Raw genomic sequence first — 15536 nt, 5'->3', positions numbered from 1 at the left:
GGGGGGCTGCAATGGAGAGAAAGGAAAGTCCTTTGGAAAGGCTCGTGGGATCATATGATTCGTGTGAGCCACACGGCAAACTACGGCCTCTGTGGGCTGACAGGAGTTTTGTTTGCTGGTGGGAAAGCCATACATTTGAGATCACCTTTTGGTTGGTCTTCACCGCCTTGGATTCATTGATTACAGCTTTGTTGAGGCTGTCTCTCAGGGGCTCAGCCATCAATGTGATGGTTTATGCGGACCATTTGATGGGCGAACCATGATTGGTGTAGAAGATAAATCTAGAAGGGCTTACAATTAATAAATGCTTAAATCTTATAGCTTTCATGTACGTGATGGGGATCGTCTAGGTCGGTGATATAATTTTTGAATCATGAAATTCTATAACATCATAGTAGCTATCACATCATTCGAAGCTAAATTATTTGATACATTTCATAAGATATATGATGTATTCAAAAGTTAAAAAAAAATGATACATCTCGGATGATATGGCTATTTACGATGGTACCATGCAATGCGGTGCAAAAGTCACACCGTGCCTTGCTATTGCCTATTCCTCCTGAATGTCTGTTCATGCCTTGAGAGTACGAGGGCCACTTATCCAAATAGTGCACCACCTAGGATATTTCTACTCTGATGGATTCCACAGAACGGACGGTAATTTTCTCCCCAGAGTGCTGATACGTGTGTGAGGACACGGTCGGTTTGATGGTAAACCGTGGTGGTCCCAAAGACCTAGCCCTATATAATTTTTTTTTTAAAAAAAGGTGGACCTAGCCCCATCGAAGTTCAGACATTTGCCAGCAAGGACCAAGCGGGGCATTGTTTCCGTGACCAATGACTTCCAGCCCGTGGCTGCGATCTCGCCGTTTTTTTTGGGATCACGACAACTCACCGCTGTCATCGGATACTTGAAGGACAACAAGACGTTGCAACTTGCAGTATCTTAGATTTTTCTTTTTACTTGGATGCGAGGATAGACCGTGAAGGCCTTCTTTTCCTCCTCCTTGTTAGAGGAATTCAAAACTAAAATTAGTCGCATTATCATAATATAACAACTTTAGTAGCCTGATCTGGTGTCGTATATAAAAAGCGTTAGCTGTTTTTTTTTATATTTTACTATCTATGTGAATAAAATATTATTTTTTGTAATATTGGACTTTTTTGAGAAATACAGCAAAAGATGCCGGCACAACAATTTGAATATTGGACTTTTTTTCTAAACCATCTTGAATGAAGGAGAATTTGCACCGTGAATGATATACGTTTGAAATTTAAGGAAACAAGTGAGTTACCTTCAGATCTCAATAAATATTACTAAACAAGGATTTCAAAATATGAAAGAGTTTAATTAACCCAAAGTTAGTTAGTATTTTAAGATAATAATTTTAATTTGATGATTAAAATAATTTTATGTTTAAATGAGATGTTAGAAAATAATATCTCTTTATTTTGTTATACAATGTCAATTCTTATAATGCATTTGCATGTGAGACATGCCTAACTGGTTGAGTTTCTCCATCTTGTATATTATCGGTTTTTCTTTATCTATACGATAGTTAACTACAAAATTAACAATTTCCACCAAAAGAACCATAAAATTAATGATTCAAATTATTTTTTAATATTATTTATTTATCACTATAAATTTTATTTTTATTAAAAAATAAAATTATTTGTATACCTCATATTTCTAATTCTAGTCAATATATGATGCCAACTAAGCCATTATCTATAGGTATGTATTGATTTGTGCTGTAAAAAAAAAAAGATTTCATCCATACCATGATACTACTAGTGAGAACATGTTGTCAAAATAGAAATATTGTACATAAAAAATATTCATCTCATTATAAAAGTTTTAAAAATATCTATCCTATATGCAACAAAAGCCAATTTGATGGTGGAGCAAAGGCGGCAAGCGCTAAGGTGGAATACAATTGTAGAGACCCAAAGCGGGTGTGGGAGTTGGCAACTCGCATGCGACTCGAGTACTCGATATATCAGGGCACAAATTTGTCCGGAAAAAAAATGTGTGGTGGAAATATAAAAAAAGGCCTTCGCATTGACAACGAGAAGTAATGCATTTGAAAAGGCCCTGCCATTAGAGTGAGAACCGGCGAATGATCCTGGGGAAACGGGAGGCTTGGCGTTGCTCGCATCAGGCTCCGTCCATTTTACTAGTGGATGGTCAGAGGATGGGGACTCGTGCTGTTGAACCTGGATTATGTTATCAAAGCTGGTTGTACTAAGAAACCTGAAAACGAATGGTTTTTGACCGTTGGAGCTTGGGCCGGAAGCAATATTAAAATTTGTCAGATATTTACGCTAGGACCAGAGGAGTAAATGCGTCAGATCAAAACAGATGGGTGATCAAATCCTGATCTAATTCAATTTTTTTTGATCGAAATTTAATATTAAATTTAAATTTGATCTATAAAAAAATCAAATCAAATTAAATTAGATATATGATCAATTTTTTTCATCCAATGAGTCATTTGAATCTGACAAGATTCATATATAATCCGATCTCAGTTCATGAAATACAACTCCGATTTAGATTTGGATCATATCCGGATCAACACAGAAGTAGTTATTTATTTTATAAATAAATTGAGAATATTTCTCATTCATGTCCAGGATACAATCGGAGCTTCAATTAATGATTGAAGTGTATACATGCCTTGATATCTATAATTGAAGTAGTAATTTTAGGCCACTTTTCATTTTTTTAAAGAAAAAAAACTCTAGGCCACTTTTAAGAAACAAAAAACTGTAAGGATGGCATTTAAATCTAATTTTTTTTATTCTTAAAAAATTAAAACAATGATTCTAATGTCTGTTTCAAAAAGCATAAGCTAGAAGGTTGGCCACCTCATACAAAGAACGTCCTAGTACCAACTTTGTAGGTGAGTTGTAACTTTAATAGGCACTCACAATGTGGAAATTAAAACAAACCATGTGACCTAATACCACAGTATAAGAATGATATATGATGCCTCAATTGTCTCAATTTACATAACTTTAGTACGAAAATAAATCAAGTTGCATAAATATAATGACTTAGTTGAGAGGAAATGGAGGTACTTGGCTCAACTGCAAATTGATGATATTAGCTACTAAACTAATGTTAGCATACAGGTAAGATCCTATTTGTCATAGAAAAATTTAAGAGTTGATCATTAAAGAATATTATTAAGTATCGTATCATTAGCGATAGCAAGACAGGAAAGATCTTTAAATTTCATTTTTCATTTTCTATAACATAAACAATAAAAATAATAATACTAATAAAAATAATTACTATAAGTATGGTGCAATGATAAAAATAGAAATATATAAATAATAATAACAACTATAATAAAGATATTGATAACAGAAAGGGGAGAGAGGATGGAATTATATGTTTCAAAATTAAATAAAAAATGATAGCCATTAGCTACCTACAAGCTTATCAAATATATTTGGATTCTATATTGGGTTCAGATTAAGTCGAGTTGGATCGAGTCATTTATCTTAAGATTCAAATCAATCCAAAAATATCTATGGATTGGGTTGGATCAGATCTGATCTGATCTGAATTCAGTAAACCTAGATCCGATCTGAAAAATAAAATGGATCCAATTACAAAATCTAATTCGACTCCATGGATCCTTTCAAATGGTTTGGATCAGATCTAAGCAGATCAAATTGGGTCAGGTTGAATCATGGGTCAATTCGGCCCATTTGTAGCCTTAGATAGGACAGTGGAGAAACTCAAAAGAGATTGAAATATTTTCATGCAGTTTGAGATATCCTTATTTAATTATCTATAAATTTTTTAAAATAATTATTCATAAAATATAATTTCATAAGATAAATTTATATAAATAAAATATTTTTTAAAATTTTTAATAATTTATGATTTATTAATTGGTACAATAAATTTCATGAGAAACCAACCAAAAAACCGTTTTATAAATCTCATTTATATCGTACTTCTTCGTAGATCTATCTTGTTAAAATTTATCAATGAAACAGACAGTTCCAGATATTTACATTTCAACAAAAACTGGTAAAAATATATAGTCACTGTGTTAGAACTTAGTTTAGATATTTCTTGATGCAAAACTATTTATCACTGTGAATAAATTATTAAATTTTATGTTCATACGTTCATTTAGCACTAGCTTATGTATTGGCTTTATCAATTTAAAATTAGCCAAAATAATAAGGCCTGATAATTTATACATTCATATCAATAAAGGCTATTTTATCACCCAAACTATAAATGCATGAGATTTAGATTAATTGCAGAGATAAGGTCAAGCTGCTAACTTCTTCCCCACCCCCGGCCACCCGACACCCCCACCCCTTTATTTATTTATTTTTTTTTGGCAAAACAGCTGCTAACTTCTTGAATTTATCGTATTTGAAAGCAAGATAGCTTGGATGAGGAGGTCATATACTCTAATCATAGACACCAACCATTAAGTCTCTATTCTAGATTTCAAGGGGCATGCTTACTAATGGCAAGGATGCATACCCATTTAGCAACAACTACATAGGGATCACAAGAACTTATGCTACAACACAAATCTTGTGGAACCATCTTTATAGTCAATAAGATCCAAGATATGTGCTGGTAAACAAATCTCAAGTTTCCACTTGTTCACAATAGCTATAATCATTTCAACAAAGAGAGAGAGAAAGTCTCTGAAGTCTCATCAGAGAGAGAGAGAGAGAGAGAGAAGGAAATTCCATGTTGATGGTGGATGATGGGGCTGATAAAGATGTAAGTTTTGATTAGATCAGATATACCGCTGAGCCGATCGATCAATTCAACTATGAAACAATACGTTTTTTTAAAAAATTTTATTTTATTTTATTTTATTTTATTGTACATATTTTTTTCTTCATTTCTGTGCATGCTGCTTCATGGGGAACCAATTCAATAACCCAACAGTAGATCTGCTCCGACCAATGACCATTTATGGTGAAGCGTGCAACCCATCGCCTACACGCCAATGTGGGTGTAACTCGCGTGGATGTCACGTGACTTAGATGAGTATCTGTCTATTACGCAGCAACCCCAGTCCACTTCACACCCTTTTATAGCAAAGGGGCCCCACGTTCTGGGATCCGATCCTTCTTGGGTGCAAATATGGGTTGCCGACAGTGGTATAATTAGTTTTTCTTTTCTGTTTCTGTGTCCGGGTCCCGTACATTTTGAGCTCCCTTTCTCTTCCTCCGTCTCCTTCCCCTTTCTCATGCCTGAACCCCCTTCGCTTCTTGATACTTGATTCTCTAAATCGATGCTCGATAGATCCCAAAAGAGAGGAATCCCACGATGTCCCTCGTCCAACTCGCCTTCCCCTCGGTCTCCTTCGCCACTTCCATCCCCCCTCCCGAGCTCAAACCCAAAAATACTAACCCCACCTTCTCTCGCCTCAACGGCATCACCACCCGTTCCGGGAGACCCGATTCCTTATTAAGGTAATCGACAAGGAATTCAAAGATCAAAATCCTGTCGTTCCAGTGCTCCTTTTTTAATTTCTTTGGTGGTTCTGTTACTGTTTAAAGTTCAATAGTTTGGCGTTGGAGGAGTTAGGACTTGTCTCTAATGGATGGATGCTTTTTAAGCTTGTAGAGTGGTGTTTCCGGCGTGGTCTTCTTCGAGGAGGCAGCGGAGGCAATGCCGCGGGGTCGTCTGCTACGCCACGCCGGTCAGCCCCCAGACGCTGCAGTGGGTTTCGGCCGTCTCCGCCGCGTGAGGCCCCCCAACCTAACCCCCTTTTCTTATTAACACAGTTCCATTTTTATAGCATGCTTTACGTTCTGTCCTTTTTGTAGAAAGATCAAGAAAGAGACACGGAGAGTGTGTCAGAAAAAAGAAGGGTCTGTGTGATTATCACTTTTCTGATTAGAATTTACTCGGGAGTTGATGTTTCTGATTTTATCCTTTCTCTCTTTTTTTTCTTTTTTTTTTTTTTTTGTGTGTGTTTGTGTGTGTGTGTGTGTGTTCTTTCCTGTTTTACTTCTATTTGGCGCCAGATTATATGGATGGAGGCTGCAGGAGACGCTTAGATTAGCTTACAGTGGCAAAACAAGGGGAGTACAGATGATCGATGAAAAATAGTTTATCTTGTCCGTAAAATGTCCAGCCCAAAATTTTTGCACTGCCTGGTCCTATCTGAATTCTAACCCTCCCGATTTCAATGCAGCTCTTGTATATATTACATATATGATCTGAATAAATATTGTACAACCACAAAACCTACCCCATCATCACAACTCTTTTCCCATCAAATATGGGGTTGGCCATGGAGCAGAACTATATGTCGAGAAGACTTCATGTAAGGATTAAGCAAATTTTATGACCACTTGTCAAGTTCTCAACTTGACATCAACCCCTCAGAAATTGGCATTAAATTCTTTGTCAGCTTGCTGTAAAACTAGTAATATTTGATTTAAGTGGTTGCCTTCATCATTAAGTCACGAACAAGTCAAAAGAGCACAATCTGACGAGGGTTAGTTGATCAATGTTGGTATGTGTTTTAAGCACTGTATTGTACCGAGTGGAATGGGGCATACCCACTTATTTGATATTTAAGTAGTTGCCTTCATCATTAAGTCACGAATAAGTCAAAAGACCACAATCTGACTAGGGTTAGTCGATCAATGTTGGTATGTGTTTTAAGCACTGTATTGTACCGAGTGGAATGGGGCATACCCACTTATTTGATATTTAAGTAGTTGCCTTCATCATTAAGTCACGAAAAAGTCAAAAGATCACAATCTGACTAGGGTTAGTTGATCAATGTTGGTATGTGTTTTAAGCACTGTGTTGTACCGAGTGGAATGGGGCATACCCAATTATTTGATAGGGTATCAATACAATTACAGGGACTAGCTATGTCCCTGCACTTTGTGCCAAGGCATACCATAGCGGCACAGTACTAGTACGGGGCCTGTTTATTGAGACTTAAATTATATTACTGAATAAGTTGGGTTTGTGTTTGTTTGATGAAGTCAGGTCAGATCAGCCAACCAAGGTAGGTCAGATAAATTTTGGCTATCAGAGTTTGATTGGGTTAGGCTTATCACAACCTCTAATAGCTTAACTGGAACTATTTGTAATTTTGGTCATGTTGATTCTGGACTTCAATCTGGGCTTCTTGTGTCTTTATAGCCAATTCTAGAAGATGGGATAAATCGTGCTTGTGATTAATTAGTTTCATTCTTCTTTTGGAGATCCATGAATTAGCATGCTTATGATTAAGAATTACTTGGTAGCTTTCACCTTACAAATAAGGCTGAAAAATATCAGGCTGCTAATTTGGAAAGGCTCCACTGGGAATTGTGGTTACATTGATGTGACCATTGCATAGGCTAGATCATCTCAAAGAATCATGTAAATGCAACCATATAATGCAAGAAGACTGGTAGCATTTCTATGTTATAGGGGTATCTAGATGCCTTAGCATGCTAAAGCATAAAAATGCTGAGACATTATTCAAGGACTCCAGAATCTCTAAACTCATCTTTCTTCCTAAATTTTGCCATTCTTCCTGTATCAGATATTACAAAAAAAAATGGTTGCTACTTATTTGCTAGCCTATCATGTTATCTGTGCATATAACATGCTAGGGCATCTGAACATTTTTAGGATCTTGTCAAATAGAATATATGACATAACAGGAATAGTGTTAGAATAAAATGGTAATAACTTTTGTTTCAGTATAGGGAAATTCTATCAGTGGCAAAATGTCAGATTCCTAAATTAACAGTTTTTAATATCTGTAGACAAGCAAATGAAACATAGCCTAATCACCAATGCTGAAGATCAAAACGAAGTTTACTAGTGGAGAGGGTAGTATGGGAATTGCATGGAGCATGAAAGTAGAATAGACCACCATGTTGTTGTGAATAAAAATTTCAAGTCCTTTACGTAGAGTTCTTTATACGATTGGGAGATGTGGATCATGTCTGTTCTTTAATTTCACCAAAACAATTTCTAATGAAAACGATTAAGTGATTAAGGGCCTTTTGTCCATCCTTATAAATTGGGCTACTGCACCATGTATATATTGTTTTATGAAGAGACATATTATTCCAAACAATATGCACTATGTGTTAATCTTTCAAGTGTTGTAAGGATACAAGGGTTATGTGAAAACCATGTCCTTCCCCCAAATGAACTGAGGGTACGAACTATCAAATATGACCTGATGTCATTGATTTGAACTTCTTATTAATAAATGTTAAATCTCATTAATTGTGATGAAGAAATCTTTCTAGCCTCTTCTAGGGTTAAGTGTTGATGTAGACCACTGACATCAGAACTTCAATTTAACCTTATGAAGGGTATGGTCCGATACACGGATTTGTGATTCTTCACCTTTTGCACGGAGGTAAGAGTTTTGCACTTTAGGCATATGGTATTATAAACCATCTCCTAGTCTCAAAATGAGCAAACTGTTTGAAGAAGATAAGAAGCACTATGACTTCCTTTAAGGAAGGTTGTGAACAAGCATTGAGACATAAATTATGTCATCTTTCAAAATTAATGATGTATGTTGTTGCATCTTTGCCACCACATGGAATGGTTTGGAGATAGGTGGGACATGGGAAGGTCAACTAGCCATGAATAAAAAGTTTATTTTTTACCATCAAGAGTAATGTTCATGTCGTGTCTCTATGTGGGATAGCTATCCCTGGTCAAAATTCTGAAATATAATCTGCAATCCGGGATTATGGGAATGTTGCAGATAAAATAGCATTCACAAATCAAACTTGGAGTAGGAGAAAACTTACCATTATTATTAGCGATAACACTGATGATTGAATGATGGTTTTGTTGATTTGCAAGGACAATCGTGAAAAATTTGAATGACTGCAAAAACACGCCTTCATGTGTAGGTCAACACAGAATTTATGAATTTTAAAGAGGTCACACAGAGTGCTGACTGCTGAGTATATTATATTAGTGGGAAGGAATATGGTACGGCGAAAAATAGAGAGGAAAAAAATGAGAAATTAGCGTGAACTGCAAGTAACTTGGGTCTGGTTAAAGGAAATATACAATATAGAAATAGGTAAAACTTTCAGGAAGTGGCCATAGGATGCGTGAAAACAATAGCTGACAAGACATGATCAGCCATAGAACTTTGGTGCCATCTAAACAGTATTGCTCTGTTATGTTTTCCTTTCATTTGGTGTTTGATGTACATGTCAGATACATCCCACTGTTTCATTGTTTGGCAACCCTTATCATAGGGATGTTACTGTTCGGTGCAAGAGAAATAAGGGGCAAAATGCAAAAGGAACAAACTTTTAACAAGAAGAGGTCTTTTTGTTGAATTCTAGCAGCTTGGTACATGGTAGGGAAGTACAAGTGTATGGTTAGATTAGACTCTTGATTTCTTCTCAGGCCTAGGCTCTAGTCCCTCGTACTCGTAGATACGAGAGAGAATTATAGATCCCTTCCACCAGCTTACACTTCTCCCATTGTCTAGATATTTCACTAATATATAAGTGTCTCCGAGTCTTCTTAATATGACTCTTAAACTGTCCAACATTTCATTAAATGCTTCTTGTACTCTTCTACAATTACAAATTAACTTTTAACTGTTACAACCCATCAATAATGAATTACAGTTTACAACAGATCAGATTTCTATCAAGATTAGCTCATGTATGCTATTTGATCAGGCTCTAACAAACACCTCCTTGTTTGCATATTCAGATATGAAAATACTTTATGTTTCCGTGTATTTTTGAGTCTTCTCTAATGGATATTCTGCCACCCCCCATCACAGGGTATTAATGCTGGCTAAAGGCACTACCATCCAAAAATCATTTCTTGTTCCTTTGTTTGCACTGCAAGCACCTACAAGCATCATCTCATGGATTAAGTGAGTCTGTCTAACTGATTACTATCGTTTTCTTAAAAACATGCATTTATTGCTATGGTCACTAATCTGTGATTGGGCCAATAGAAATCTATCATCTTTCCTTTTTTTTTCCTCTCTCTAGATATTTGATATGTATCAAATGGAAACCATCATGTCTCATATTATCAATTTTCTGGGCCTTGAATATTCTGATTTACCTGACCTTGTTTAACGTCTTAACATCAACACTGATTGGCAGGGGTGAATATGGTACTTGGACTGTTTTTTTGGCACTGCTGCTCCGTTTATTCTACTTCATTCCAGGTAAGCTTCCTATTTCCTCTGTCTAGTTAGTCGTCTCGGAAAAGAGTGCTTAAATTTGAATCAGGATGCGAGTCGAATTACATAAACATTCTTCTCATGTGAATTACCTGTGATCATATTTGTTCTTTTTTTTATTTTACCTCTGAATTTCCAGATTACTTTATCATTGTCAGCTATTTTTCAACAAAGAATATGGAGATTAAAACTACTAAAACTCTTATTTTATTTTTTTCTGTAGGGGAACTGGTTTTACCTTTCTTAACAATGCTGCTTGTGATAGTCGCTCCTTATCAAGCCATGAACCTTAGGTAAGTTGGTGCCCGTGCATGAAGATCTACCCTGCAACAAGAGAAATATATGTTCCAATTTCTTTTTTAGAGGTATTTGCGCAGTCATGTTCTTGATCGAGTCTTTTCAGGTCGGCACCACATAAAGTTTTGATACTTGAACAGCATCTGATGTAATTCTTTAGTTGGGCATATGGACTATTCTAAGTTTCTAACCTTCTATAAAGAGATGTTCTTAAATTAGATATTTTGATAAAATCGTCTTATATTCTGTTTACCATATTCTGCTTTTTTCCATGAACAGAGGAACTCAAGCTGGTACAATTATGTCCTTGGCAATTGCTGGGTTATTGGCTTTCCAACATTTCTCAAGGATTGGAAGCTTGAGAAGGGCATTTGATCAAGGATCAATTGTTGCAACCTTGGCTGTCATCTGCACTTTTATTGTTCCATGCTTGTTTTTGTTATGATCTTGTTTGCATCAAGAAGCCTTCAAGTGGATATAGAAAATGAGAAGGCTGTTGAGGAAGACCTGATCTATTCCAGCTTTCTGAACAAAGGTTCCAAAAGTAAGATTTTTGATGATATATGTTGGGATAAGTGCAACATTACTTGTTAGTTCATAAAATCTTTAGGAGTTACCAAAATAATGGTAGAATCTGTATGTACGATGATATATGTTGGAACAAAGACCCCGTTACAAGCATTTTCTTAAAAATTTCAAGATAGGAAGTGTCTTGAATTTATTACATGATCTCCATTTTTTCTTGTTGCAATTTATGCTTTTAGTTGCTGCATAGAACTTCAACTAACCCTTATTGAATGGCTATGATGACTGCATGAGCTTGTTTTTGCTTCATTCTTTCTTTTGATTTTTTTTTCCCCCAGTGACACCCGCCCCCACCCCCCATCCCGACACCCGCTCCCACCCAAACACCCATTCCATGTCCTCCTCTCCTCTGACATTCGATCTTGTTTCTCAGCCCATCATGGTAAAGAAGCTTATTTTTTCTTGTCACCTGTTCTCCTTGCCATTTCTTATGCTTGGCAAAACATGTATCTATTGTCTGCAGGAAGTGCAGGCAGGATTATGCCAAGTGGAATCCTTTTTACTGCCAGAACTTATTAATTTATAAATGAAACAATAAAGTACATAAACTGGAGATCTATGGGAAAAAAAGAAAAGTTTAATTCTTCCCAGAGTATAACTAAGGTAGAGATCCTTTTAACTTTTCTGCTACAGAACCTGCAGGAGATAGTTCTCTTTGGCTGATGGCTCTGTTTAGAATCATATCCTGATCAGCACCAATGGCTCAACAGTGAAAATGAGAGGCCCATAGGGTTCCCTTTGTTCTCTTCTTCGGTCTGTGCTCCTACCTCCTTTCATAGGAACTCACAGGAGAAGCGGCTGCGATGCCTATTTATATACATTTAAAGTGATTGGGAATATTGGAAGGCATGTCACGGTGAATAGAAGTGCCATGCTTTTTGACATCGAGGTAGTGCCGCTGGGAGATGGAGGAACAGATCCATACACATCCGATCCAGTTGGGTTGGTTGTGTTGAGGACAGATGAGCTTGTGCTGTTGATGCAGATATCTCAAATTTATTAGTGATTCTGACATGGTAATTAATGTATTACTTTTACTGGATTGTGCTTACGGAAATCATGATGTTAGATGTGGGAAGGTTACCTGGTTGATGGATAGTGACATGTTGAAGTACCTGCAATAAAGAACATGAAAAATATGCCCAGTGATTAGATCCAGTGTTAGAATATACCCAAAGTAACATGCTAATCATATTATATGCATTGTTATACATTTAATACTATGATTTTATGTTATGGCTCGATTTTATTAAAATATTGCATGATTAAGTTTGTACCGAACCATCATTAAAGCAAGAATATGATTTTCTTGATATGCAAGCATGCTAGGCAAGAAAGTGTTTTCATATGTACTAGAAAAAGGCAAAAGGAGTTTAATCAAGATACTAATTTTAACTTTTAGTTTGTCTTCTTATTACTGTAGGGCCATGTGTTTATGGTTCTGAAATAAAATTGAGTATTGCAGAAAATTTGCTTAGAAGTTAATATATCTAGGTTAAATGGCACCTTATTTTAAAATAAGAAAATGAAATATTTTGATACCTTTTCTACGGTTCTCCTATTACTCTTACTATTAGAATTTAGATCTATAATGCCTATTAATCAAGCCCTAAAGTTTAGTGGTTGCAAGGAAGGGGAGGGGGGATGGATTAGAATTTGGTCAATCAGGTTTCAAGTCAGATCCAATGAGTCTTCACCATATGGAGGCCTGATACCAATGATCCAAACTATTATTGAATGTAATTGCATGATTTTTTATGTGCAAGTAATTTGAGCATTTGGCTTGAAATCCACTGGACTGAATTCTAATCTATCTCATATATAACGTAAAATATATTTATGTATGTATAAAATATGCCTAAATTATACACAGCTAATAGAACAATGAGATTCATTTCAGACAAAGGGAAAATTCCAAGACCCGCAAAAGAAAAATGAAATGTGAATTAAACATACTGGGATCAGTGTTGGTGATGATAGCAGTCCCTCCGAAATCACAGCTAGTCGGGATCGGGTTCTTCTGGTAGTAATCATTGAAAGCATAGGATGCATGGTCACGAACAGTATCAGGATTGTAACAGCTTCCACCTGGTTGAATTTGTGAACAATCTGCCCCTCCGTAACCACAAGCATAGTCCAAAGCAACTTGCAAAGCAGTCTGTGAAGCAGTTTGGCTTGCAACACACCAACTTTGACCCGATGATGATGGAGACGATATTGTTGGAGTTGAGTATGGATTTGTATCAGGTGTCATCGGCGGAGTCATCGAACCAGAAGTAGTTGGGACAGGATTGTATGTAGGAGTTGTCATGGTCGGGTTTGATGGATTGATTACTGGAACAGTTGTTATTGGAGTTACAACATCCATTTGAGGCATTGTGTCTGCGGATCCCAACTTGGTGTCGGCAAGCAGCATTCTTATGGATTTCTTTTCGGTCTTCGGAACTAAAGGTTTCTGCAACATATGTGTATTTTTTGTGATAATTGCCTGAAGGAGCGATGTTGGAGATGAGGATTGGCCGTCCTCTGATTCTTTAGCCAGCGTTCCTGTTGAATTGGTAGGGTAAAATGAAAATTTTAAGCATTATCCTGTAATAATTATCATATAAATGTTTGCAAGAAATCCATGACTTGGAATAAGGTGGGACTAAAAGGGATTAATTGTGTCGTTCATGTCAAAATGAACTAGTGATTCTAAGGTCTGGACCTAATAACAAATTTATGATTTTGACTAAATAAAATAATAAAATCAATCAATATGTTCTCCAAGATCCTGGAAAACAAAAAACTGGTATTATCAGGAATAGCATACTTAATGTAAACCCCTCATGACCAGAACAACATGAAGTATATCAACTCTGAGCATTTCATTATTGCTGAAAAGGCAGAACAGAGTGTCAGTTCAAGTGGGACTCTTTAATAATTCAAGGGTTGTGCATGGTGGACTGCATAGGCTACCGGAGGTGGATAGAAAAAGAGGGGCAAAAATACAAAGAAAGAGTACTTAGATAACAATTTCTTTTATTTTTTTTCATTTTAATTTTGAAAAAACTTTGTTCATCTTCATGTGTCCATGTTTACTAGGGGGGAAATAACGACTATTTTACATAAACTGAACCGGAATCTAGAACAACTAGGAGAAAGGCCATGTCCCAGAATCCTCACTAAGCCCAAGTTTTTCCTCATAATACGGACAAAAGCAAGTCTAATATCGTGGGCAGGTATGGCCAAATTTTTCCTTTCCTCACCGGGTGGTCATATCCGGGTTGTTGTGGTAGGTTTGGTATACCCTAATGATTTTATCCAACAAAGATAATCTGGTAGGACTCGTGTTCCACTTCCACCCTCCTCTGTCCTTCGCTCTAAAATAAGACCCTCCATTGGAACCACCCACAATCCAATCCATGAATTGGCCGTGGCCCACATAAAAATCTAATGTTTGGAGTTTTCCAACTTCCTCTTGCTGAATTGAAGCTCCAAACCCCATGGTGGATTGCACAAGAGCTCTTACCAGAGGTGAACACATCACTTACGGACTTACCAAGATCGCCAAAACTATAAGAAACAAAGGTGGTAGCACTCACCAGAGCAGAAGAGAAGACCCAGAAGGAAGATGAGGCATTGGATGGCCCTCACACCCATCTCTCCAAATCCTTCTCTTCTTCTTCTTGGTTCCTTTCACCTACTCCTTTGTTTGTAGACTCTTGTGGAGTTTTGTCTTTCTAAAGAGAAAGAAGCCTATGAGCACTGAAAAGGAGAGACTTTTTCTTATTTGCTGATTATATAACAAGAGAGAATCAGAGTTCCTTCTTTAGAAGAAGAAAGACCGAGATATAGAGGGAGAGGGAGAGGGGGGAATAAGAGGAAACTTGGGAGGAGAGGATGGGAGTTCTGGAGGAGCACGCAAGAGGAGGTGGTGAAAAGAAGAGAAGGAAGGGTGTGGAGGAAAGAAGTAAGGGGAGCAGCAGGCGAAAGGTGATGGTTTGGAAGTGAAGATTTCTACTGTGGCCCGGATGCTCATGATGGTTGTAATCATGATGGATTTGGTGACGGACGGGTGGTGGTGGAGGTGGGAACCTCTCTTTTGAGCTCCTCCCTTTTATGGGACTAGATCAAATGGGAAAGGTGGCGAGGGGGGGGGGGGGCGGCTGCCCCGTTTGCTTTTAGGTGTGCTGATTCTTTTCTTTTTGAAATTCCTTGGCAGCGGCAAATTAATATTGTTGCTAAAGATTTCCTTTGTCTCCCCCCGCAGGCCTAGGATCAAGCCGGAGCCTGCTAGGGTCCTATTGGTGTTCTTTAAAGGTCCAGATGCCCGACTTCATTATTCTTGCAATGGATTGAGTCAACTTAGGATACGTTTGAATTTGATTGGGCTGAAAATTCTCTAAAACTGATGGATCAGACCAATACATCCAGCAAGATCAGAGGTTACAGATT

The 15536-nt window shown here is 37.0% G+C and overlaps 2 protein-coding genes across 4 annotated transcripts; one reads left to right on the top strand and one right to left on the bottom strand.

Annotated features, from left to right (window-relative positions):
• Nucleotides 1-5177: 5177 nt before the first annotated feature.
• Nucleotides 5178-11238, top strand: LOC105047190 (cold-regulated 413 inner membrane protein 1, chloroplastic). 3 transcript variants are annotated; one of them, XR_832397.4, is made up of 7 exons: nucleotides 5178-5478; nucleotides 5633-5752; nucleotides 5836-5880; nucleotides 9804-9899; nucleotides 10138-10202; nucleotides 10441-10582; nucleotides 10794-10930. XR_832397.4 is itself a non-coding variant. In XM_010926006.4 (7 exons), exons 1-7 carry the CDS (start codon nucleotides 5333-5335, stop codon nucleotides 10957-10959), a joined length of 708 nt encoding a protein of 235 aa, XP_010924308.1. In that variant the 5' UTR covers nucleotides 5179-5332; the 3' UTR covers nucleotides 10960-11238. The 3 variants fall into 3 exon arrangements, 2 of the variants coding, with proteins under 2 accessions (XP_010924308.1, XP_010924310.1); XM_010926006.4 differs by having other exon boundaries at nucleotides 5179-5478; nucleotides 10441-10510; nucleotides 10794-11238; XM_010926008.4 differs by lacking the exon at nucleotides 5836-5880 and having other exon boundaries at nucleotides 5181-5478; nucleotides 10441-10510; nucleotides 10794-11238.
• A 143-nt stretch (nucleotides 11239-11381) lies between these two features.
• Nucleotides 11382-15147, bottom strand: LOC140851007 (uncharacterized). Its single transcript, XM_073259216.1, has 4 exons — nucleotides 14684-15147; nucleotides 13056-13646; nucleotides 12184-12214; nucleotides 11382-12072 (listed from the first exon to the last, which is right to left on the bottom strand). Exons 1-4 carry the CDS (start codon nucleotides 14739-14741, stop codon nucleotides 11907-11909), a joined length of 846 nt encoding a protein of 281 aa, XP_073115317.1. The 5' UTR covers nucleotides 14742-15147; the 3' UTR covers nucleotides 11382-11906.
• Between the last annotated feature and the right edge of the window lie 389 nt (nucleotides 15148-15536).

Source organism: Elaeis guineensis, chromosome 6 (genome assembly GCF_000442705.2).
Source record: "Elaeis guineensis isolate ETL-2024a chromosome 6, EG11, whole genome shotgun sequence".
In the NCBI taxonomy this organism is placed as follows: domain Eukaryota; kingdom Viridiplantae; phylum Streptophyta; class Magnoliopsida; order Arecales; family Arecaceae; genus Elaeis; species Elaeis guineensis.
The sequence above is the reverse complement of the archived record's forward strand: the minus strand, read 5'-3'. Positions and strand labels throughout refer to the sequence as shown.

Excerpts from the sequence above, each read along its gene's own strand:
- LOC105047190 (XM_010926006.4), top strand. The coding sequence starts at position 5,333 with ATGTCCCTCGTCCAACTCGCCTTCCCCTCGGTCTCCTTCGCCACTTCC. Across the intron at positions 5,881-9,803 it reads GTGTGTCAGAAAAAAGAAGG|GGTATTAATGCTGGCTAAAG; the intron begins GTCTGTGTGATT and ends CCCCCATCACAG. Across the intron at positions 10,203-10,440 it reads TTTATTCTACTTCATTCCAG|GGGAACTGGTTTTACCTTTC; the intron begins GTAAGCTTCCTA and ends TTTTTTCTGTAG.
- LOC140851007 (XM_073259216.1), bottom strand. The coding sequence starts at position 14,741 with ATGGGTGTGAGGGCCATCCAATGCCTCATCTTCCTTCTGGGTCTTCTC. Across the intron at positions 13,647-14,683 it reads GGGTCTTCTCTTCTGCTCTG|GAACGCTGGCTAAAGAATCA; the intron begins GTGAGTGCTACC and ends CCAATTCAACAG. Across the intron at positions 12,073-12,183 it reads TGTCACTATCCATCAACCAG|CACAAGCTCATCTGTCCTCA; the intron begins GTAACCTTCCCA and ends CTGCATCAACAG.